General features: G+C 38.0%; 3 protein-coding genes across 4 annotated transcripts in view; 2 read left to right on the top strand and 1 right to left on the bottom strand.

Annotated features, from left to right (window-relative positions):
- The window catches only part of LOC131891511 (methylcytosine dioxygenase TET-like), a 36,244-nt gene extending 33,272 nt beyond the window's left edge, over positions 1–2,972 (bottom strand). For both annotated transcript variants that reach the window (XM_059241117.1, XM_059241118.1), the window contains exon 1: positions 2,753–2,972. The gene's annotated coding sequence lies outside the window, so the exon portion shown is untranslated. The remainder of the gene's footprint in view (positions 1–2,752) is intronic.
- A 6,397-nt stretch (positions 2,973–9,369) lies between these two features.
- LOC131891311 (uncharacterized) lies at positions 9,370–21,297 on the top strand. The gene is made up of 10 exons (XM_059240839.1): positions 9,370–9,580; positions 10,332–10,592; positions 10,868–11,134; positions 15,062–15,322; positions 15,385–15,612; positions 17,794–18,000; positions 19,510–19,807; positions 19,897–19,979; positions 20,153–20,221; positions 20,987–21,297. The coding sequence occupies exons 1-10, from the start codon at positions 9,370–9,372 to the stop codon at positions 21,295–21,297; spliced, it is 2,196 nt and encodes a 731-aa protein (XP_059096822.1).
- A 2,328-nt stretch (positions 21,298–23,625) lies between these two features.
- LOC131891310 (uncharacterized) overlaps positions 23,626–26,518 on the top strand; it is a 6,406-nt gene continuing 3,513 nt past the window's right edge. Inside the window, exons 1-2 of the mRNA XM_059240838.1 lie at positions 23,626–24,017; positions 24,079–24,191. Coding sequence (XP_059096821.1) covers positions 23,848–24,017; positions 24,079–24,191 — 283 coding nt within the window. The 5' untranslated portion in view covers positions 23,626–23,847. The remainder of the gene's footprint in view (positions 24,018–24,078; positions 24,192–26,518) is intronic.

Below are 26,518 nucleotides of genomic sequence, written 5' to 3'. Positions count from 1 at the left end.
CGCCTTAAAATCATGCTAACTTCCTGGAATAAGGCTGAAAAAATGCGAACTGGCCACCCCTAATAATCAAAACAATGATGTCCTCTCTTATTTTCAGGAGCTCCCTCATTGTTCAATTTGCCCTCCTCTATGCATTATATGTATGGAATAAATAGGGATTGATTTGATGGCAGGCTTTAACTCAGGCTTGGACACGTTTTTTTTTAATCCAAAAATCCTCATCAACCCTCCATTCAAGAGCAAGTCATATATTTCCGGTAACAGTAAGAAAGTGGGGAAAAAATCGAAAAGATCATTAAACGATATAAAGCGTATGAAGTTTAAGGGATAGGTTGGATGTTGTTTGCTTCATAAATTTATATACTTTAAAGACTAACGCCAAAAGAATCCCATTTCAGGGTTATTCCAAGTTAGCAAAGTGATTGCAGTGGGTTTCCTCTCCCATATTGACCAGTTTTTTGAGAGGTCTGGACGCCGAATTTTGTCATCCACGTCATGGGGTGGTTTTTTCATACCTTTTGGAATGAAACCATCAAAGTTGCATAAAAATATTTTATGCTCCGCTTCTGACATTTGATACCTTTGTTACAGCATTATCTCTAGAAAAATTTCAAAAATATGACGTTACTCCACGTTTCAAATCAATGCTCGAAACAAAAATGTTGACATTTCAATAACAAGCACAATTTTTGGCACAATTTTTAATAGCAATGATGCTTGGGAATCCAACCAGTAATTAAGATGTCAAGAGCAATGATGCAAAAGAGCTTCACACACTGGCTTTTGTCTTTTCAAGTATCTGCCACCATATTGCAGCAATAACTTGAACTAACAAGTCTAACACGAAGTCCCTTGTACATCCTTTTATTTTAATGTTAAGTTTTCAATGTGACGGCTCTTCATTTCTTTGATTGAACCCATTTTTTGCCATGTCTTTTTTATGGGATCAAGAAACCGCCAGAAACCCGCTCAAAATGGCCTACCCGTCAAAAAGTGTAAGAATAATGCTAAATTTATCGGTTCCTCCAGTTTGAAAACGTTCCTCGCCAAACCTAATTAGTAACCCTAAACAAATTCCAGCTTTTAGCATTTTTTTTTTTGGGGGNNNGGGGGGGGGTTCACCAGCTGTACTAACCGCTCCAAGGAATGAATTTATCTGTTATATTGAGTGTTAAGCCTTGGGGGGCTCTTTTTGAACTATTTATACTGAATAGTAGAACTCATCATAGTGGAAAGGTCCCAACAAACTGATCTGCTGATCTCTGGAATTGGCCCATTGATAGATTTCTTGTCATGACATCCATTGAGTTCCATAGAAATATGCCTTGGGAAGCATAGTCCAAGTGTAAGTGGTTGGGTAAGCCTTGATGTATTCCCCAGTAAAATTAAAATGCAAGATTATCATTCGTCTAATTGTTAGCAGTTAAATCTTCTACAATATTTTCTCTACCAACAAAGTTGAATCTCAAATTCAAATCCCTGTTCTTTATTTGGAAACGGAAGCAAAACATAGAGCTGCGATGGATCCGTACCTCCCATCATGAGTTTGAGCCAATCCAAAACGAAATCATTCTGTGAACAAAACTGCCCTAAACACTAGGCCTCAGAAGAGAATCTATTTTATACCATTACATTTTCATCAATTGAAAACGTGTCCGAATGTCAAACATTGTTGTTGTTTTTACAAGAAACTGAGGTTTGGAGCCTTTATCTCCGAGTTGCAATGATGCAAAAAGAATTGTTACCATGGGAGAAAGGTCGTTTTTAACCCTTTTTGCCGTCTTTTCTGCATTTTCATTTGCCACAAAAATTAGGCTACTACTACTACATTTTCCAAGTCATTCATGGAGTTTCTTTGTTTTATTTACAAGAAATTGAGATTTATTTCTTGCAGAGAACTCACTCCATGAATGACTTGGGAAATGTAGTGTTTTTGTGGCAAATGAAGATGCAGAAAAGGCGGCAAATAGGGTTAAAAACGAACTTTCTCCTATGGTAACAATTCTTTTTGCATCATTGGAACTCGCAGATTAAGGCCTAAAACCTGTTGACGGGAGGCTCAGAATGAGGAGAACGATTTGAGAAAAGAAAGGAAAGTCAAAGTGCCCCGTTTACGAAGTTGAGTGAGTAAAAGACAACCATTCCGTCGTCTCTATTCAAAACCGAAAGCAAAATGTCCTTTAATGGGGAAGAACGTTAGAAACCTTCTGATCACAGAAACCCCAGTTCTTACATAAAGGGGAGCCTAGCAAATCATGATTAATGGGCATGTCATAGTGCTCTAATTGGACCGTTTTTTTCCCTCACCAAGCAGCGATAAGAGTCGGGTACCTAACTGTCTCACGCAAACGCAAATTATGTTTTCACACACTAAATGTGCTTTTCACAGAACAGTAGCAACGAAATTATGGTGCTTCGTTCTTTCTCTTTTAGAAAACAGAACTAATCCATTGCAAGGCAAAGTGGCGTAATTGTAACGAGTAGAGATGAGGGGAATAGGCAAGACTTTTCCTCGAAATATGCACATAAAATATGCAAGATTTTTGTTTTTTACATTTGCACCGAAATGGCAAAGACATGCATTTAAGTCTCAGTGAAGAATGGTTATTTAAGGGTTTCAGTTGTACCATTATTTTTTTTTACCACCAGCGGTAAAAAGAGTGTCATGAGTTGTTAGAGCAGCCTTAAGCAGTTGTCAGTCAAGATCAAGACACTTTGGCACACATTCTGTTCGAAAATGTCGATTTCTTACCTGTCAGTCAAATATCCCCTTTTCAAGTTCAAAGTCGCAAACTCAACTGACCTGAGTCGAGTTTTTTGAACGGTCGTACCACTGAGTTCGGGCTTGGACATTACCCAAAATGAGTATCCTCTCAACACTTTTAACAGTGTATTTTCATACCGGTTGGTGTCCAAGCTCCTAACTCCGAGGTAAGAGCTTTAAAAAAAATGCCTCTGATCGTCTCTGGCTAGTTGCTAGTAAAACTCAACTCAATTCAGTAATCAGTAGTGATGGGATCAAATAAATTTTCAAAGTCAAGGTTGCCGAAAAACATGGAAAGTGAAGCACCGACAGATTACATTGCCACCTAAAATGTTAAGTCTGAGTAAAAAGCAACCCTGGTTGGACCAAAGGAAAATCAGGGTTACTTTTTGTGGCTGATCAACTTGTTTCCGATCTTCCACCAGTCATGACATATGGCATTGAAAATGTAAGTTGGCAGCCCTAGTTGCAACCTCATGTGATTATTAATATGGTCCCCATCAGTAGTAATCAGGACTGATGGGATCAAAGAAATAATCACGCGAGATTGCAACTAGGGCTACCAATTTATATTTTCAGTGGCATATGGCATCACAAGCGGAACATCGGAAACCCGTTAGTTAGTCACAAAAAGTGACCCTGATTTTTTTCGTTCAAACCAGGGTCACTTTTTTGGTCAAACCAAACTTTTTACGTTACGATGCAATGGGCTGGTGCTTTGACTTTCCTAGCTTTCCAGTGCTCCTGATTTTGAAAGTGTATTTGATCCCATCACTAGTAATCAGTTCCGTTGACTTAACATTTTTGGAATGAAATGTGTAGCTTTGCACCTATATTTTGATTGAAAACATGGTTCAGAGAAAAGGCATCATTTACAACTTTTAAGTATTTTCATGATTTTGGTGTTCTGATTTAAAAAAATGGTAGAATCTGTCATTTTGTAACACTAGTTAAAAACCCATAGAGTAGACCCAAACAAAGCAATTTTTTTTGTTTGGTCAAGGACACTAAAGCAAGGAAACGCCACTTTGGTTGATCACCAAACCTTTTCCGCCAAGTAAGACCAATACTTTTGCTGCTGAAATTTTTGAATGTCAATTGTTGGCATAATTATTGAACAAATCATGTGACTATTATCATTTTCATAACCGTTGAAGGTATGTGCTTCACACCAACCAGGCATGTAAATATACTTAAAATGACTTTGAACATGTCTTTAACTACAACAACTGAAAAGTGCTAAATAGGTTTTCTTGATAAAAGAAAGAATTTGCTCTAAACACAATCAGTCAATACTTTTTTGTTAACAATATTATTTGTAGAAAATTGTGTCCGAAACATCTTGACTGAGCTTTCAGTAATTTGGTAAACTTGCTATGAAACTATGGTTCTCACTCGGGAATGGCCCTCAATCCAAAAGTAGATACGCTGTAGCTCTGAGCAGGGACTCTATAGAGAGGAAACGACACGGCTTTCCCCTCACCGCCAACTTAGGCCATAGCGTTGAATTAAGACATTAGCTCCAGTATGAATAAAACAAGATTATTCGTACTGCATAGTACATTAAGGTGTTTTTAATTAAATAATGATCTCCTTGATATACAACTCCGTCCATATACTAAATATTTCTGAATTAATCTTGAAAGTCAGAAGAATAGATGAACATCAAATTAATCAAAAACAATCAAATTGTTTTTCGATTGAAATTGGTGAGATATTGCGTAAAATTGGCTCAAAAACACACATAGATAGAAAATAATCAAGCGTCATTTTATTAATTGATGGGTAATGTACACGGACAAAATATTAAAAAAATGTATGGAATAAGCAATAAAAGTGCATGTACATAAATGTTAACATATTTGAATATCTTGGATGGACAATTGATAATTTTGTCGAAACCCACACATTTGACAAAAAAAATCAGGCGGCATTGGTGAGAAATGAATGAGTTATCCTTTTGTAGAGTTTAAATTTCTACTTATTAGGAAGTTTGCATAAAAGGCAGGCATTATTTAAGGGGCACAGAGAAATATCAAAGTACAGTAGACTAGATCTCAATTTGCACTTTGGCCTCCAATAAACTGTTTTTCTTGCAAAAGCATCCAAAATATCAAAATAATCAAATAAAACAGGTGCCATATCTCTTAAAATTATTATTTCATTATTATGAAGCATCCAAATGAGTTTAAAGAACAATATGTAGCTCTGAGCTACAGTATGTCTACTTTTGGATTGAGGGCCATTCCTAGAGTGAGAACCATAGTTTTATAACAAATGCGTCAAATTACTTGAAGTTTGATCAAGATGTGTCTGAAATAATTTTCTACAAATAGTATTTTTTGGCAAAAGAGAATTTATTGATTGTGTTTTGAGCAAATTCTTGTTTTATCAAGAAAACCTAAGCACTTTTCAGTTGTTGTTCTTTAAGACATGTTTAAAGTCATTTTAAGTTTATCAGAATGCCTGGTTTTAAGCACATACCATCAATAGGTACGAAAATGATATTAGTCACATATTATGTTCAATATTTATGCCCAATAACTGACATTCAAAAATTTCAGCGGCAAAAATTTAGGCCTTACTTGGCGGGAAAGGTTTGGTGATCACAAAAAGGTGGCATTTCCTTGCTTTAGTGTCCTTGCTCTGAGCCACAAATTGTTCTTCAGCCTCATTTGGATGCTTCATAACCATGGAATAATAAATCTTAAGAGATGTGACACCTGTTTTATTTGACTATTTTGGATGATTATGCAAAAAAGCAAATTTATTGGAGTAAAAAGATCACATTGAAATCTACTATACTGGACTTAGCAATTACTCTGTGCCCATGAAATTAATGCCTTGCTTGTAAGCAAGCTTCCTAATAAGTAAAAATCTATGCTCTACTAAAAGATAACTCATTCACTTTGCACCAATGCCTGATATTCTCTGTCAAATGTGTGGATTAAGACAAAATCATCAATTGTCCATCCCAAATATTTTAAAATGTTAACATTTATGTACAGGCACTTTTATTGCCTGTTCCATAGATTTCTTTTATATTTTGTCAGTGTAAGTTCCTCATCAATTAGTATATGATTCTTGTTGATTTTCTATCTATGCGTGTTTTTGAGCCACTTTTACGCAATATTTCAATGATTTGAAGGACAATATAATTGTTTTTGATTAATTTTATGTTCATGGGTATTTCATTTAATCTTCTGACTTTAAAAATTAATTGAGAATATTTAGTATATGGACGGATTTGTATACCAAGTAGATCATCATTTAATTAAAAACACTTAAATGTACTATGTAGTATGGATAATCTTGTTTTATTGAGACTAGAGTTACTGTCTTGATTCAACGCAATGGCCTAACTTGGCGGTCAGTGGAAAGCCGTGTCGTTTCCTCTATTTAGAGTCCCTGGTTTGGTGAACTAAGGTTGGAGGGCTACCCTCGCCTAGAGATCCTCTAGTCAGAGACCTGCTAGGTTGAATATACGTCATCAAATTCAACCGATATGATTGGCTATCAATTTTCGATGAACATGCAAATGTTTCCAAACAAAGCACAGCAGTGAGTCAGTCATTTCTAAAAAGCACTCACATGTTTGTGAACTTGAAGTTTTAGATGGTTTTTGACAGATATAATCCCCCATGGACTTAACGTTAAACATGCCCTAGGGCTTGAGTGTCGCATGGTATTAGGATTACGTTAGTACAGTATGAATCAATAAAATAAAGTTGTCACATTGTTCTTTCACCGTCTGTCAGTAAAGACGTAAGTGCTTCAAAAGAGAGAGTAAAGGCATATCTGACATAAATCACAAAGGGATGCCTGAAACAGGTGGGCTTACCTACCATGATCATCTGGTGAAGGTTCAGTGTGAGTCCTTACAGTCTCGCCGTGAAAAGAGTGAATTAACTTTCATAGCAGAAAGCATAAATAAAGCAGAAATAGCAGAAAAACTTTGGACCCCGGTTGCTCGTTGTGGTGCTAGACTAAATTCTTTCATGATTCGCGCCATTCCAAGGTGGAATGCTATTCCGCAGAGAGTTTGATCAGTGACCTCTTCAAGAGTATTTCGCTCTGAACTCATTGAACTCATGGTATTCACCAAAAAAGCTAACTCTTCTAAGGCGCTGGAGACATAAACCACCACCTTTATTTTACTCTTATTCCTTATTTTTTAACTTATTCATGTCCATCTATACATTATACCAAAACTCCTTTATCTGCCACTACATGGTGTTGGAGTGGTTGACACAATAAACAATATGTAACAATTTACATGGTCTAGCAAATTGTGACTTGTTTCTTGAGAGGTCAAGGCAATCCACAGGTGTATATGTTAATTCTAACCCCTCATGATATATTTCAGTGATCTAATCTTTTGAAAAATCGCATTCAGAAAGAAATTAGAGGGGAACAAGTATATTAGTTACAATGTAAGATTCTTCTTTCAAAAAATCAACTAAGTTACTTGTCTGTAAGGAAATGTTAGTAGTCTCCATTAATTAATTATTCTCAGGACAATACCCTTTCTGATGCAGAACATTACTTTGAAATGTATTTGCAAACTTTCAAGTTCTTCTGATCATCAGCTCTTTGAAGTGGCGCCACTTGCCAAAGCTCGCGTCTCTGCATCCAAGTTCCTTACCCTCGTCCAACCAAGGTATGCCATTGCAGCATTATTCCAAAATTTCAATAGAGACATGTAAAGAATCACCTCGGGTTTCAGTTATGTGGGCTAGCCAGGCTGCGCCACAATCGCAGCAAGAACTACCATGATTGAAGCTTATTCAATGTCTCCAAATCTTCATTGACAAAATTGTTCGCCATTTTAGGACATGGCTTGACAATTATTTTAAAGCATTAAAGTCCAGCATTCATTTGCTAAAGCTGTCGTAACATGGGAAATGACAAAAATATGCAGTAAACACAACAAAAATATTTGGTTCTAACATCTTGTCATCAGTAAGAAGGGCATTGACAATTTTTGATAAAACCAGAGGGCGCACTAGTATGAAATCCCAAATCTTTACGCTTCTCTATTAGCAGTGTCTTAGCTTGTATATAATTGCTTCTACGTCTGTGGGTGTGGTCAACCGAAAAAACTTTCCTTAACAGAAAGGTCAGAGAGGAGAATTGAACCAAGGACCATTGAATAGTTGTGAGAAATCACTGCGTTTAATCTCCTCTTTAGAATAAAAAGTTAAGGCGGTAAGTGAACGAGCTTCCCGCCAAATCGGTCTGCTCTTATTACATTAATACAAAAAAAGAAACGTAGATCTCTTCAATTAAAGGTAGGTCGTTTTTGTAGGTGACCAAGAGCGGGCCTAAAATTCGAATTTTATGTTGTGTTTATTAACTACATGACTTTGACCAAATCTCCTGAGCTCTCTAAGCATGGTAGTGGGCTCAAATGTGACCAAGTTCATCTATTCAGAAAGATCTTGTGACCGTATGAGGTACTTATTTGGAATAAAGTGAACGGTTTAGGAGATTAGAATTTTTTACTTCCGTTTGCAGTCCACATCTCCAGAAGTCTGTGACTTAACCAATCTGAATTGAATTTACGTTCACATTGTTCCTCTTTTTGGGCTCACCTTTCAATGTCCTTCGGAAATTATATAATTTTTGACGCAACTATAGCCCCTAACGGATCTAGCACAAGGAAGAGCATTTAGGATCTGTACATATCTGTGGGGTTAACCTCACCAACACAATGAAATCTAGCCATAAAGAGTGATGTAGCTTCTTTTTCGCCTGTTTTTTTTTGGAATTTAGCTCTAAGATATTTGGCTCAGTTCATTTATATCTGCTCACTCATTGAGCTATTGTGTTACCAATGATAACTTTTTCCGGTTTTTTATCGCATTTCAATTATCCTGCCAAATGATGAAAGCAGGAAATGTTTATATTGCTCAACCTTTAACCCACAATTCTTAGCAACAGACACTGTCACCGTTTCCTTCTTCCAAAACATTACACATGTTCACCCTTGAAACGAGGCAAAAATGCTTAATAAACGATTCGTTCCGTCTATAATACAAGCAAGTACAAACCAAATTGATCATATTCTCATACTCATCAAAATGCACAGAGAAAAATTGCTTCTTTGGCAGCAAGGCCAGCAGCAAAGGACGTCCGGCAATGGACCAATCGGTTGGCTACACTGTGGAATGATCCGGTTTGTTATCCATTTTCAGACGACCAACCATTTTACTGATTAGCCATGGACCTCTGGAATATGAATGGGGATGGTGCAATCGTGAATTGACGTTTTGGATTTGAGTCAATTGATTGCATTCTTCTTCAAATGAGAGTGGCTTCGGTCACTGCGATTTTGTTGTTCAAATTAGTTCCTCAAAACTCTCTACATATCCTAGAGCCTCACACCCTATGTAAATCGAATGAGCTGCCCCCGTCCGGTTTTAGACTGATTATATACTTACTTCATTTACGTGATACATTATCTGTTTCGGTCAGCCACATGTCAGTGTTTGTTCATTACCCCGTCGAACATGAAACCGTCATTATATATTTTCATATCATACTTGGCAATAGCATATATTGCCCCATTGGCCGAGTCTCTGAAGAAAAATAAATGGTCAAAAATGCAAACAGAGGCGCAACGATGGGCTCCTATGGTGGAACAAGTGGTCCCTTGGGCAGTCAGTTCTAGCTCTGAATGCAGCTCAGTTTGCGCTTCGAAAAAGTTCCAGGCATTCATTGTGGATGGGACCACATGTTACTTAGCTAAAGTGTCCAATAACTTGAGCGTTTTGCCAAATCAAGGCTATCCCATCGGGGTTTATCTCTGGGACGGTGAGCAGGATCATGCGTCACTAGATCTAGGAAAAGAACTTAAAACCTAGATTTTTATCTTTTTCGGTCATATTTTGGACTTAATTACCTAATACGTCGTTTTTGCGTAAAAATCCCTTTTTTGTACCTTTTGGCATTTTTCATGCTCGCTTTATTGTTTATTGTTGAGAGCCACTCACAGACACAATGTGTATAAAAGAGTAATGGCACGATTGGGAAAAATATTAAAAGCGAGAGAATGGAAAAGAAGCAGTATTAGTTAACTGCTCAAGAAGTAGAACACATTGTTGAATTGACAGGTTTGAAATGGTTTTGGTTGCTGTTGCAGTGGTTTTGACTTGAAAAATTGAAAATAAACTTAAAATAAAGCTATGAAAATGACAAACCCTTTTGATGAAATTAAGAAAACGCCACCTCACACCTAATTCAAAACTGACTTAATTGACCAAAAAATCTCACGACACCGGAACTTCTTGCTTATTTTATAAAAATGTTCATTTTGCTTTATTGCTTTGATCCTTTTTCAATAAATCATCTTTTGAGTAGGTTTTTAACAAAATTTACATTTTTTACCTTTTAAGCAAATTTTACGTATTTTTATCTTCTTATGGCTGATTTTGCTGCCTTTTTTCCCAACTTTTTTGTCAATCTTTTTCACCTGTGAGTTACCTTTTTTGCTGCTTTAATCTACCTTTTTCTGAGGTCTATTCATAACTGATCTCATTGACCCATTAACCAACGCCTTTTCCAGATTTTCTATTATCTTGGAGGCAAAACTTTAAGGAGATCCCATTCAACTCAAGAGATGATCACTGGAAGCAAATGACCTTGGCCCAAAACTCCAGTCTTTGGTTAGAAGTTTTTTGCGCTGAGGAGTGCGAAAAGACCGCTAGTTGTCATTTCATGGTGCTTGAAGAGGAAACTTGCTATCATGGCCAATTACCAACAAGTGTATTTCAAGTGGACAATCTTAATGGAAGCCTGAAAGCTGTCACAGCTTGGGTGAAAGATGGTAAGACCAATTTAAGGTTTCCAGAGCTAACTTTAAATTGTAGTCAAATAAATGAGCACTGTTTGAACTAAAGTGCAGCGAATCAATTACCTCAGTATCAAGACCTGTGCACATGGCAAGGGTTAAGGATACGCTATTTTGTCAGCGTTTTCGGGTTAAACAGCCCAATTTAAAAACAAAGCTTAGGCGGCAAAAGCCCAATTTTGAACTGGGCTTGGGGCCACCGTATTTTTTTCGAAGTTAAGCAATTTAGATGGATAAGGTTTCTTTTTCAGATGAGCTATTTTCCCATACCTCTAATGAGTTCATCACCCAAGACTCCATGAATGCCACTCAAGTTGGGCTGGCCATTAACCAAGTGATTCAAACCCCTGTGGATCTTAGTTTGAACCAATGCATGGGTCGTTGCGTATTCGAACGCCTTTTCAAGTGCCATTTTGTGGTATTTAAGAGCGGAACGTGCTTCTTGGGGGAGGCCAAAACCAGTCACTCTATTCAGCATGGATTCATTGACGATGAAGTTGCAATCCACATTTACAAACGTGAGTAGGGGAATTGGGGGGCTTTGGTCATGATTGAACAATTATTCCAATCAATATTAAAATGTGTTTGTGATGGTGATTTAGCAGGCTTTCTTGAGCTTGTAACGAAGGGCTCAAGTCCATCAATAATACAAGAGCAAGCCAAGGATAGCATGAATAAATGATCTGTCGCTTTTGCGGTCAAGGGCGACGACATCACTGAACAAAGACTCGAGTGGGAAATATTGGCCACTTGTACGTCAATTAATGAGACGTTTTTTGTATCTAAAACAAAAAAAGAGGGTCGTCAAGCCAAGTCCACTCCGCTGAATGAGGAATCATTACATTAATTGGGGGTAAGATCGCCGATTTACCCCTCTACACCGACTCTGTCCAGTAATGTCGTCGTCCTTTTTCTATTAGGAAAAACCAATTTCAAGAACTCTCATTAAGTCAGTTTGCTTGTTTTTCATGGCTATGGCTATAATCTAGATATGAACAATGTAGAATGGAGCAAATTGATCAGTGTGGTGACAGATTTTGGCTTTGAAGGTTATGTTTATGTTTTCTGAAATTTTGATAAAAATTGAACAAACACAATTCGAAACTATGTTAAAAATCAGCCAACCGCTTCCGAAGTCAGATCTTTTTTTCTATCCAATTTGTTTAACATCCACATTGGGCTGATCCGAACACAAAGCTAAGAACTCGATCATACAATGTTTACCCTAATCTTGGTTCTGATCATTGCAAAATGCAGCTCATCTAATTCTGCAACTTGGCACAATTGAATTGAATCGTATTCTTTGGACAACACCAATGGATGGAGGAGCTATTGGTGTCTCAACTTTCCGCCTTTTTCTCCGGGCCGGCCAGCGAGTGCGAGTCAATCTCGTAAATAGGAGTGCAATAGGAGCTACCTTGAGGGCAATGTCAGAGCCTCTGGGTTAAAAATGAATAAGGGACCTCAATTGCAACGTCACACGGCCCAAAGAAAACGGGAAGAGGCACGGTAGATTGCTACACTAAGTGCTCTTGCCTTGAAAGCAATTTCTTTTCCGGACATTACGTGACCCGAGGCACTAATTGAAAGTAAGATTTTGATAGAATTATTCATAAACAACACAAACGCATTATAATTCAATGACAAGGAATTGGCCCAATCGGCCCTTTATTTGCTAGAGGTTGAATGACAAAGCGCCCTCTGGAGTTCAGAACGTAAAACATATTTCGCGCAGCGTAAGGGGGCTATATAATTCGAATTTTGAAGTGTCGTAAGCCATTTTGATAAAAACAAACGTGATAGAGCAGAGACCATTAATTATATTCAAATGCCTAACAGAGAGAAGAAAAGCTCCTGGATATTCTAAATAAGGCGTCAAAGATATTTTTTTTTTGTTAGTGGCTCAGCCAGGGAAGAGGAGATCGACACTCCACGTGAGATGAGGCAGACTTGTCTGCTTGAGCCACTGACTTTAGAAGTATGGACTGCAAACGAGCTTCCCACTTAATAGGCCTGCTCTTGGTCGTAGCCACCCTGAGCCACTTTTCAAATTAAAGCAATAAATAAGAAACGTAGATCTCTTCAATCAAGGATAGGTCATATTCATATCATTTACTGCTAAAGCGAGTGGCCTCAAATTTATTTTGTCAAAAGCTTATGTAGCTGACCAAGAGCAGGCCGAAATTTGAATGTTATTTAGCACTTACAATATAACTTTTACCATGTCCCCTGCTTCCCTAAGCAAAGGTTTGGGTTCAAATTTAGCTAAGTTCATCTATTCAACAATATCCTGTTGTAATATAATAATCTTTTATTGCAACTCTTGGTCATGTCATGGCGTAAAAATAACTCTAAAATAAAATCTAATGTATAGACATGATACAAAGGTTTGTTGATAAAACAAGAAAAATGTCAAGAAGGTAAAGGCAATAAAATAATTGACTAGAAAGTGATATCACAATGAGTATGACTAGAATTAGTTCAATGCACATGAAAAAAGGTAAGAATTGAGTTACAGATAGTACAAAGACAGGTAGGTAGAGGTAAGTGATGAAAATCTTGGTTATTGCAATAGAGTGGATGAGCCAGATTGAACAGATCCTTTGTCAACTCCCGTCGCTGATGGCATTTGGCCGGGAGCCGGACACAAAGGTGCGTGACCGCCAATACTCCGAAGGGATGTCGGGCCAAGGACACTAAGGTGTTATCAAGCCCTTGACCGGAAATGATACTTTGTGTCCGGACATCACCTCCGCAAAGGTCAGGTTCCCAACACTGTTGGACACTAACCTTGCCAGCCTGGTGGTGAGGGGCTCGGTTTCACATAGAAAATGTGTCCATGCATTGTTGGCATATTGGGGCACGCACAGATATCACTTGAGGCATCGGCGGATTTGAGGGCGGATTGGGCGGAGTTGGGAAGCCAAAGGTGTAGGCCGTAGAGAAAAATTGGGGTGACGTAGATCCGGAAGAGTTGAAGGACTATTGGGAGGGGAAGATTCTTCATGGGAAGTCTATTGCATATGTATCCGATCCTGGCCCTGGCCTTAGTTATTGTGGATTTGAGGTGATTGGTGAATGAGAGTTGGGTGGAGAAGGAGAAATATGAAGTGCTTATTTGGAATAAGATGAACGGTATAGGAGGTATACATTTTGGCTTCCGTTGGCAGTCCACATCTATAGAAGTCCGAGATTGGGCGAAGAGAGCAAGAGCGGTGAAGTCAGAGAGTCCTTTTTGGCCCAGCGCATCTAATTTTCGATTGAACGATGCAGATTTTAATTGATCTGTGTTATAAAAGTGCCTAAAAACTATGATTTGAAAGGGGATCTTAAAAAAAAAAAGAAGTGACAGACATCTTGGGTTTCCATCCTACCACCCATTTGGCTTCGTAAAGAAACTACTTGTATGTATGCTTTCGTCGTAATGGCAGTTTTCAAATAGGGCCCATACATAACGCCCCTTCTGGATGACGTGTTTCTTGGTCAGCTGCGTAAGGGAAAAGGTAAACACGGCGGATTGCTCTCGCCAATACCAAAGGAAAACATTAGAGAGAATAAAGTATAAATAGTTTTAGGTTACTTCTACAATGGCACTCCGGTCTTGCGACCCTATTCATCATTTTATTTAGAGTCCGCTGAACCTCGCCTTTGATATAAAGGAGTTTTGGAGTAATGCAACCATGTTGTTTACTCATGAAATGAGACAAGAATTGGTTAATGAGCTGAAGAAATGGATTGCTTTCGGCATTAGCTAAAATTGATAGATATGGTGAAAGGCAAAAGCGACAGTAGTTATGACAAGGAGATAAGAATTAGCTGGATGAGGCTAGCTATCTCAATAGCTTTAATAGCCGGTCAAAAATTGTCTAGTGTGCCAAATTGAGTTCATGAAGAACTTTAATGCCCTTTGTATATTCCATTGTATCTTTTTGATAATTTCCTATCTTTCCCAGTTCCATTATTAAAGTAAAATCACCAGTTCTAAAATTCTAGCTTACACAAATCTTTACCAAGAACTAAAACATTACTTGCAAATAAATATTATATTGTCAAGGTACTATCACACGGTGTTAACTTTGTTTCTGTTATAAAAATATCAACGTTTCGAGATTGTTGCAGATGCCCCTGGATTGACTGAAGCTCTCCCGAAAATGTTCGCTCTCTTTTCTGGACAAGGGAACTTTCCGAATTTTATCCTGACGGAAAACTCCAGTGTGCCCTCCCTAGAGATCTGTGGCATTACGTGTTTTATGAGTTTTTCTTGCCACTTTATGCGCTATTCCAACAACATCTGTATCTTGGGAAGTCTCGAGGGCAATTTGACGTCTGTCTCAGCTATACCTCCTGGAGATAAGGCTGTTTATTTCAACTTAGGCAAGCACCATAATCTTTCATATGTTTTCAATCTATCTCTTACAAAATTCTGTCCCCCACCACTTGTGCAGATGAGACCCTGGACTTCCAAAGGTATCAAAAGACTCAAGCTCATTCCTCAACATGGTCCAAACACGTCTACATCATGGAGCATAATGTAACCACTACTCAAATATGCGCCTTAATGTGCCATTTACGGGATGGCGATCCTTGGAATTGCCAGTTCTTTTCCCTTTTGAACTCAACTTGCCATTTGGGAAATTGGGAGGTTGTTAACGGGCCATCTCCATCAATTCCCGGTCAAACAGTGGTTTATTCACTTGAACCTCCCAGTCAGCAAAATTGGGTCAATAAAAATAATCTAACTATTCCTAATTTGTAATTTCAATCCTAGATGTTACCTTAGAAGTGGTTAAATCTCCTGGAGACTGGGGCAGGCACATTTTTGAAGTCCGGGAGGAGACTCCATTCATTGTGAATTGCATGCAGCTGTGCCAATTCTCTGCTAGAGGCTGCAGCTTATTCAGCTTGGACGACCAGAAGTGCTATTTGGGCGATTGGCATGTGAATACAACAAACATTTTGAGCTCTCCGCCGTCATCGGTGGTCTACCAAATTTCAGGTGACTATTATTCAATTTCCTTCGCTCTAATATTCGTAGGGAATATGTAAGATTTGAGCCATTCTTATTCGATTATTAACATGTCCAATTTTTGGCTTGCGCGATAGTTTCGCAATATATTGGAAAATGCTAAACGGAACCTCGTCGATGTCAGTTCCGATCCCTTTTTTCTTTGATTAGTCGGATCGTGCTTTTTCCGATCCGTTTCCACAACCTTGGGGATTTTTTTTCAAAAAAACCAGTTTAGTTGTTTAGATGGAACTAAAGAAATGACCCAAATTGTCCGCTTGGTGCTTTAAAGATATGTTCACATCATTTTCATCAGGAATGTGCTTGCTCTTCCCTTAGCATCTTCATTTCAACAAGTACCCATTAGATATGGAAGATATGGGCCTTGATTGACTTTTGAATTGCCATGATAATCAAGGAACTGGTACGCAAGAAACAAAGAAACGATTAATATTCTTTAGATCTATATCCTTAAAATCAATCCCTCGATCAATTCCTTTTTAACAAAAAGAGCCAACTCTATTTGTGTTTAACCTACCCTAAATGAGATCTTAAACCGCAAGACTTTTTGTTAGGGATGTCAATTTGTTCTCGCCTTTCAATTGTGATTGATATTCCCATCTGAGTGAAGACTAGAGGAAATTCATATCAGAACTTCAAACATTGTGGTTGATCGGGGAAATTTTTTTCCACAATGGGACGAGAAAATGAGTAAAAAAAACGAAAATGGCAAATCGTGCCAAAATCAGCTAAAAAAGGAGCTAATAGGCTCATAAAAAATGACATCCGGCCAATATGTTTAGAAGTGCTTTTACTCGAATTTTGAGAAATTGGCTTGACTCGAGTATGGAGTTGTCACAATAAAAGTTTACTTTCTTCTTGTATTACATTTCTTATAAAGGGATAGAACATTTGGTTCGGGCTTCGGGGTCAGACCCTAAGACTTTACAATTTCATGTGGCATTCGTCCATTATTTTATTCCAATTCAACCATTATCTAATGATGTGTACAATGGACCTCATCCCAAAATTTTTAAATGTCCATCCGTGAAAACACGACTTAGATATCAGGTGGCAGTCAAGTTCTGCGTCATCATTGAATAAAATGAAAAGCAAGGTAGCCTCTTTTAAGGCCTCGAGTCAAGCTGAATCTTATGACATCGCATGAGTCGACCCATCACTAACTGGAGGTCAGCAGCTTCGAAAATTTATCATTTTCCAAGGGCGACTAACTTTGCTTTGGGCCAATTCTTTAGTGAAGTCATGTTAGGTAAAACATTCTCTCATATTAGGTAAAACATTCTCTTTCGCATTAATCTTTGCCACTTATTCTTCGATGATAGAAGCGACTATCTCTTATGAAATTTAACATACGGGCAATTTGAAGTTTTTTTGCATTCGGGCCATCGTCAAGTTTACAGTACATAAGGGATTTGCCAACATCAGCTTGAGATTTATGTACTAATCTAAAGGGTTTTTCCTTCTAGCCCAGAGTATGATGCAAAAAGGATTCTAATCGTGATTGATTCTGAAATGGCTACAGAAATGTCGTGTTGTAGTAACATTTTTGGACAAAATTATTATGATTATTATTTTTATTATTATTTTGTGCGGACTTCCTTACCGCTACCGGGATTGGAATCCCAGCAGTTCAAGACGAGAAGATTAGAGAGTTACTTCCGGCGCCGGGGTTTGAACCCACGTCACCTAGGGAGAGGATTCTTGCCTTGATCACGCTGTTTGAATTTCCCGCCTTTTTACTTTGACAGTTATTGCTCTGATTGCTCCTTCGACTTTTCTTACCCGCAATTTCAACCAATGACAAACCTTGTTCACATTTTGCTTGCATTTTGTGACGTAAGGCCGCTGAATCCCAATTGTCAATATCTGGCCCGTTCAGGATCGACAGATTGCACTTGCGAAAGCTTAAAAATGCTTACATATGTTTATATAATTTAAAGTTTCAATAACACCTTCCATTGGTACTATATTTCCAATCGCAAGTTAGCTCAGTTGCCCTTGTCTTAGCGCTGCTGAAAAACGGAAATGGATGCCATTAAAATGGCGAGGTTTCGTCACTTCCGCTTTTATCCTGCTTTAAAATCAAAACAAAAATGATACTGTACCTCATGCAACTCGTCTTCATCATCCACCTGTCTTCATATTCTCCAGAACTTGTTGGAATTATGCACCATGGAACTATTGTTTTTAACAACGAGTTTTATCAGGGAGCTGATGTGGTTCTGTCAGATGCAACCTTTTGTCAACACTCAGGATTGCCACAAACATTTCCCAGAATCCCCGGGCGACAAACTGTGACAGCCTACAGCCATCCCATTTTACTCAGTTGTGGGGGCTATGACGATATCGGAATTTATGGTAGGTATTTCAAACAGTTCTCATTAAAATCGTTAATCATAAGACTATACATATCCTTTTTTTTCAGTAATGGTTTAGTTTTTGATAGAAATATCATGTCTAAATACACTGTGGTATTGATCTGTTAAACAGATGACACTGTCAGTCAAAGGGGACAATCCTTGACTCAATTTTTTGAGTCGAAGAGACTAATTCTAAAATGTCATGACACAGGCAATATGTTTTGCGCGATCGATGTCCCCGACCAAATAGCAAAAACCCGTTGATGACTCTTGGTTAGCTTCAATACTTAGGACTTAAATCATTATTACATTAGACATTAACGACGGCTGTCAAAAAGTGAATATCTCTTGAATATTTGCTTTTCTTAAGAACTTGTTGAGTAAATGTACTTTTTTGCTGGTTAAGTGAATACGAAGAAGTGGTCAAGTTTGTTAACTAATGACCACGTGAATACTGAATCTTCAACCCTCTCTTAGTCAGGCGTATAAACTTTTGACTATAAGGTCACTTTTCAAGGAACACTTTTGCGAGTAAACATTATTCAATTAATTGTATGGGTTGAAGTTTTTTTAGTCACTTACTTTGAAATGGAGTTTTGAGTATGTCCACGCACGGTGGATCTCATTTAGCGAGGAAAATTGGCGGTAAGAACAAGGAAAATCCAGCAAACGTAATTTAGATTAAATCACTAGTGATGTTTTACCAAAGTAAAAACTGATGCTCAAAGACTTCGAAATGAAACAGTTCAAAAAATGTCATGGATGATCAAAAACAAGTTTTCGTTCAGAAATATGAAAAAAAACAAAGCAATATTTTTTTAATCATCAACTTTTTCACATAGGTATGCAATCATACAATTTCTTTAAAAAAGCCATGGAAAAGGTAACCTTTTGGAATTTGACTTTTGTTAAGGGCTTTGTTGAAACTGAACAAAAATTGCAAAATTGTCAGAAAAATTTTTCATTTATTTTTCAACTAGATGTACGTTTTATGGTCCCAAGACAGTTTATAAGTCTTGGCTCTGTAAGTCCCTGGAGCAATGTGATTTAGCGTTTTGAGCCATTTTGAAATTGTACAAGACAAGAAAATATGTCTTTCACTTTCGAGATTTGAATTATTGCTATTGATTTTCTGTTCATTTGAGATAAAACATATGGTGACAGTTTCAAGTTATAACAAATGAAAGCTGACCATGTCAGCCCTTAGAACTGATAAACAGATCTATAGATCATAACTTAATTTCTAGTCAAGTGCTAACTTGACATGAAATATGGTTAAAATCTTTTTTTTAATGAATATTCAGACATGTAAGTCATCGATTTGTGCTAGTATTACATAAATCAATAAAATATAAATTTTCCGTAATGACTTTCAAGCAAGAAAGAAAATTGCCTAAATTGAGTTAAATTTGATTAGACATTTCTAAACCACGATCGAATGTAACTTTGCTTGAGGTGAGGTCAAATTATGTGATAATGGTCTGTAACAAATTGATAACCTTTACAGATTCTTATTTTAAACTGGATATCACTGCCCAGCAAAAGTCTTGGGTTCAAGCTGGAACATTACCTCAATTGATGACTGGCTTTGCCATGCCCACTTCGAATAATGATGACATCTATCTCTTCGGTGGATCCCTTTTTGATAGTACAACCACGTCAGGCGTTAATGAAAAAATCTACAAATACAACATAGAAATGGGCCTTTGGGATGAGCTTTCAGTACCACAATCTACTTGGGTGTCTCGAATCGCAATCGGTGTATTGCGAGATGACAATGAGATATTCTTGATGGGAGGGCATTTGTAAGTACTATCACTGATTTATTTTTGAGTGGTGGCATTATGAATCATGTGCGTAGGACATTCACACTTTTAAATGGCCTTTTTTCCAGATCTAATGTGGGTGATTTCACAACAATAGACGTATTCGATACGGAAACCAACACTTTCATCGGACAATACAACACGCATAGATGTAAACCATCCGTTTGCTTGTTTTTACATCATGACTAACGGATGATGTCGTTGTGTCACTGTCTTTGGGTTTTTTGCTTGTAAAATGGAAACCGGTTTTCATGACAACCTGTGTTTCACAAGCTTGAAAAAAATGCGAGATTTTCCTATTCTATTGATAACTTGATCTTTTAGGGTTGATTCACGGGTTTTCTGCCTTGGTTACACTTGCTAACGGCAACCGAGGAATTATCTACGTTGGCGGTAAGTTCATCTGTTATGTATGATGCAATGCAATGAAGCAAAAATCAATTGCTTATCACACAAAGAGAAAAGGAGCTCGGAAAAATAGCTTGATCTACCGTCGAGGATTAGTCCTAGAGGTTTGAATGCTAGTATCTAGTTGTCTGAGCATACGTCGGGAAGAGTTGCTAGTTCAAAAAAAATAAATTGACAACCATCTGAAATGTGCCCTCAACGGAAAGTTATTTTCCGACCTTTACTGATAGAAGAAGTAACATAGAAGAGTAAAAATCGAGTTTGTTGTGGTTTTTGACTGCAGGTGAATCGGTAACCGGTGGACAGTGCAAACTAGCTGATGGAAAGCAGCGCCTCTACAATCAGAAACTACACCCTAGCACCCGATCAGCTGACATTCATTCGCTCTAAAAACTAGTCTACCTGGCTAGCTCTCATCGCACTCTCTAGGAGGTGCTTCCTCTATGCTTTACTTATCACTAGACTCCGAAAATACGTTTTTTTCACGTAGAGCAGACTTTGCAGAAGTTTGACCGTCATGATGTGCGAGAGAGCTGAACCGAGGCATTGAATGTCTGCTCGACAAATGAATAACCATTTTTGTCGGAGTCCACTTGTCACTTACATTTCACCAAATGCCTCCTGTTGAGAATATATTGTGAGCCAAATGGTTCAAAAGTGGAGAGTGTCCACAAGTGCTTCTGGCGGCTATTTGTCGTTGCAACATTGGATGGCGAATCGTAACTTTTTTATTTATCTCCTTTGACACAGGCAATGTCGGGGTTGTGAAGTATTTCGACCTAGTCATACAAGATCTTGCAACGCTCCCTTCATCGGGAATGCCGGGATCACCCTGGGGAGGTACGGGATTCAACTCCATCATGGCTTTCAAGAACGGACGCCATTTCTTCACACCTGGAAGGGTCGAAAACTTCTCGGCACTGAACTTTTTCGCTGAGTACGACCCCAAAACGGACACATTCACCACCTCTGAGGATCGCCTTCTAAGACCCACTGTCAGGGTAAATATTAGCTTAGAAATTTGTGCCGACAAGCTGATACCGTCTTCAGGACGTTTTTAATCATATTTTTCAAACGCCTCATATAAGTCAGATTAATTTTACCTTTTTGCCCAGAGTCTAGTACAGAGCTTTGGTCAAGTTTTTGGCCTGCAGGGTTCGGGGAAAAAATGTTATTTTTGCTTCAAATTGTTGTTTGTGATCATTCTAAGGGAAATAAAGTAGGTTAAAAATTGTGATTTGTTTTACGGTGTTGGTTCCCCGGGGAGGTCCAGACTTGTATTAGTCATGCGAATTAGACGAAATTCGAGGTAAATGTAGTGCGACACCCTGATTTTGGTCAATTTGTGGAAGGAGAGCTTAGACAAACATCACAGCCAACTTGCACCATGATCTAATTGAATCTTTGTTGTGTACTTCTGTCACTGTACTAATATCTTTTATAGTAAATGCTGTTTGCTTCAAAAAGGGGGCAAGTTGAAAAAGTAAAAATGACAAAGATAATCTAAGCACGGTGCAGATTGGCTGAGCAGGGTGTCTATAATTTTGCTCGATAGAGCAAAGTCAGGTGCGTGTTGCTTCATTCCCTTCTGAAGCTTCTGAAGGGGACTAGTACTTAGTTATCTTTGGTTTCTAATGCAACAACTATCAAGACGAAATGAAGAATGTTAGCGAGTTGGGGGTAAATAGGAGTAATCGAGCATGAATGCACAAAACCTTAATAATGATGAAACTTATTCTTTTTTTATTTTGCATTTACAATGCCATTTACAATAGTGCTTCTGACTCATACCTAGGATAATTCCAGGTAAACCATGAATGCCTGGAATCAAGAAGGGGACATTAGGTTCTGGCTACAAAAACTCCAAGTCTAGTGAAAAAAGACACAATCTTCTTCACATGAGACCAGCCACAGGCCACCATAATAACGATTAGTCCATTTCATTGAGGGAGGCAGCGCCCTCTGCTTCGTTGAGGTGCGGACAAACAAACGTAGAAACGAGAGAATATGCATTAAGATGGCACATTTTATCATGGGATTATTGGATGAAAAATGTATTGCTAAAGTAATGTGATGGAATGAATTACCCCACAACTCATCTGGAAGACCTTTTAAATCCTCAAAGGGTAAAATTCCGAACAATTATGACGTGTAAATAATCATTTCAAAGGAGGTTGTATACTGCATGATTGGCACTTTTGCAATCATCATTTCTCACAAAATAGAACTACAAAAACTACGGATTCACAAGTTTTTGATGATGAACTTTTAAAACATCACTATCTCTAGACTTAAATTTAGTTTTTTTTTTGACAATTTTATGGAAAAGACGATCACAAAAAGTCGCAAGTATCTATCTACTATCTACAAGTATACAATATATATTGCTCCTTGCTTATTTCAATTCAGAGGTCAAAAGTGTTGATAATTTAACGGTGTTAGGATTTGAAAGGTCTCGCAGAAGAGTTGGTGATTTATTTATGGTGTTAGAATGTATCAACAGTATGATTTTCAGCGAAAAATACCTTGTTCAAATTAGGATTCGTAGAGCGCATTCTTACCCTTTTACGTTTGTTTGTCCGCAAGGAGAGAAAGCAGAGGAGAAGGAAACGAACTATTGTGAATCTGAGCTCGATCAAACGTCTGGATGTACGCAAAGCCGAATATATACTTTGACATCATATTGCAGATAATCACTGAGTGCATTTTGTAAGTTTACACCAAACATTTTTTCGCGAATGTTCAGTAAGTTATTCTGATCGACATTGACATCAAGTCAACGTTGTGAGGCGCTTCAACTCTTCTTTGGACAGAACATTTTTGCCCCCATCAGCTGCACGTTTTGTCCAACAACGAACTTGTAGAAATATGGAATGCTAGCGATCTACCCGCCAAATCGGCCTGCTCTCGGTCAAAGCAACTCTGAGGCATCTTTCGAATTAATCAATAAAACTAGGGACATATATCTTTTTCAATTAAAGGTAGGCTATTTTTATAGTACTTACTTGTACTATTACTTTACTTGCTTCGTTTCAAAGTTAAGTTGTCAAAAGCTTACGCAGCTGACCAAGAGTAGGCCGAAAATTCGATTTTTAAATAGAGTTTACTGCCCAATTTTGGGCATATCTCTGGAGTTCCCTCAGCATAGTTTTGGTTCAAATTTGGGCAAGTTTATCTATTTAACAAGACCTTGTGCTCGTTTTGAGATAGACTAGATCAAGGAGACCGTCCATGGTCCAACAAATTGAGCAATGCGTCAAATATGTTGATATCTGTGGAGCTAATGATCGATTCATCGGGTAGAGTAGGACCACCGATTTAGTTGATGGATCAGATATTAACTAAATCGAAAGCTGAATAATAATTCATGTAATCATATCCAAATTAGATGGTTACATAGTAATATGCAAAACAATGCGTCAACCATAGATGCTGAAACAGAAATTGAAGAAAATAGTACGTAAGTATGGGCTTCCATTACTCACCATTCTTCTGCTGCACGCCCTTGAGCCGGTTCAGTTTTAGTTGAAATTATATGCCCAGGTGATTAGTGCCTTCCATTATTGGAGAATCAATTTATTGCTCATTATATAGTTTTGACTTCTAACGTTATGGTCCCCGAACACCATCTTTGGATGTGTTCCACTCCATTTGAAGCCTGGAATTTGATTGTGAGGCACGACAATACCGGTTCTGTAGCTTGGTTTTCACCTAATGACCACCTGGTTGGTCAAATCACCGATTCATTATATTCAATAGTTCAACAAATCAGCGACTACAAGTGAGACATTCCCCTAAGACGTTTCGAGGTCGTTCTACACACTTCATATGTCTTGTTTCAGATCTTGCAAGGGCTATTATCACCTTCGAATGGCTTGGCCAGAACTGGGATACTTTAATGAGTGGTGGCAGACGAGCAGCCCATTGGAAGACTCGCCAGTGGTTGGATTTGAGCGTGAGTATTGACCAATTTCCTTTTTTTTGTTTGTTTGGTTTTTCACGGGCTTTTCTAACCGCAACAGGGAAAGTAATCCCATGGACTATAAAATTGAAAGGTTATAATTCGTCTTTTTATAACCTTTCAATCTTTATATGAAATTGGGTCTACCAACGAATTTGAGTTGGCAGACCGAGCTAGTCCTTGAATGTAGGGTTGATCTGGAATGCTATCTAAAAGTTTGTCCAAGTCTGACTTGAAAGATGCTCCTGGATCAACAAGGCCTACTTATTCCCTATGAATATGGGAGGGAAGCAAACTAAACAATGACGGAGCCCGAGAAAGAAGAGAGGTGGACTTCATTGTTCGAACTAGCCTGGATTCTCGAAGGCTTGAAGGTGCTCGCAATACGCACATTAAGCCTCTACGGTCACTAGAATTCACCGTGAATCCTGAGTTTGATCCACAGCCGAACTGTAACCGTAACCTTATACGCGCATGAGGTTTTCTGTCCAAAAGTGTCATTTCCATTGAACTGTGGTTGTTCTGTTTGATCCCAAGACGGCTTTCCGTCTGTTATTTTTTTTTTTACCTAACAAGAAAATGATGGGGGCACAAGGGTTTTTGAACTTAATAACTTTTAAAAGGAGCAAATCAAATTTCTTCTTCACCATGACAGGCCTCTATGATATTAAAATATAGAAAACTCTTTAAAAAATTGCTTGATTGTTTTGCATAATTTTAAACCAATGTCAAAAAATGAAAATAAAAACCAAATCTTTCTACATGATCGGAAACGGATATCATCCGGGGAGGTGTTTGAATGCCATATATCTCTCAGCATTAATACTTCAAGGAAGAAACGTTGGATTTCAAACCCCTACAAAAAATATTTGATTTTGATTTTAAAAAATCAATTCAATAGTATCCCATTATCAACCTATTTTAAATTCCTATTGTTCCGTGGCGCTTAAATTGATACATGTAGCTTATTAAAAGCCTGCCGTTCCCTAACCTAACAATCAGGGTACTAGATTATCTTCTTCCAAACTAAGAGGAATATGAAATTTGTCAATATAGGGCTTGTCAAGTGAACGCGATTATGAACAACTAACGTTATTCCATGGAGGAAAATCAAAAACATCATGCCTTGTCAAACCGCATTGTGCAAGCATTGAATTTGGACATTTATTCCATTTCACATGTTTGTCTAAGCAAATATCTTTGTGGTATTGAGCCACTGTGATAGTGCGTTCACTGAATAACACCCAACATGTTCATTTTGTAGGGTTTTGTAACGCAACTCACTCAAAATCACGCGGTTTTTGGAAAAGCCAATGGGAGGATGGTGGGAGTTGACTGTGATATTTGTCTTTGTTCTCTCTCCCCAAAATCAGGGTGCCGGACCACATTTTTCCTTGAATTTCCTTCACTTGACATGCCTTATAAGGAATGGGTATTTCTTGAATCAAATTTGCCAAATTGGTAAATTTATATTAGTACACTGAACATTGTTTTCCACGCACCTTGTATATCACATGTAGCGAGCGGGAGGATACCTTTTGAATGTGAACTATTTTGAAATATTTCACTAATTTTGGTTTCATTAATCTGTTGGTCTCAAAACTGTCATTCATGACAACTCATCCTTGAACCTTCGTGGCGAAACTCGGCAGCTCAAATTCTCAAACTCAAAATGTGACCTATTTAAAGAAAACACAATTATAATTGCACCGACAAGGAGCTGGTGTAAACGATTGATCTAGGAGGCAGTGTGAGAAGGACAAGTTCCCTCTCCGTGTCGTAGTGTCGTAGGTTCAAACCCCCGTGCCGGATATAAACGTTTACCTTCAAGTCTTCGAGAATCCAGGCCTGTAGGAACAATGAAGTCCAACTCTCTTTGTTCTCGAGCTTCTTCATTCCTTTCGGGTTTTATAAAAATATCCAAGGGAATGAGTTCCCCGAAAGTCATAATTGATAAAAGATTTGGTCACATAGGGCGTTCGAATTTTCCGCTCTTGGGCACTCTTGAACGAAAGGCGAATTTGCTACCCTCAAGTATTGTAGTACGAAATAGGTAGGTGTTAATCCAGTAGCATCCTTTAGTCAGACTTGGACAATTTTTTGATCAAAATACATGATCAACCCTACATTCAAGGACAAGTCAGATCCGCCATCTCTAATTCGTTGGTCGAATAAATGTTATATATATGAACAATAATAAATGGCACACAACCACTCATAATTGACCAATGTTATTCGACGTGGAGAAGGTTGAAAACTTTGCAAATGAATAGTGATATGATTCAACTAAAGATTCAACTAGTTGTAATAGAGATATATTT

Source organism: Tigriopus californicus, chromosome 12 (genome assembly GCF_007210705.1).
Source record: "Tigriopus californicus strain San Diego chromosome 12, Tcal_SD_v2.1, whole genome shotgun sequence".
Lineage (NCBI taxonomy): Eukaryota > Metazoa > Arthropoda > Copepoda > Harpacticoida > Harpacticidae > Tigriopus > Tigriopus californicus.
Note: the sequence above shows the minus strand (reverse complement) of the source record. Positions and strands in the feature narration are given on the sequence as shown.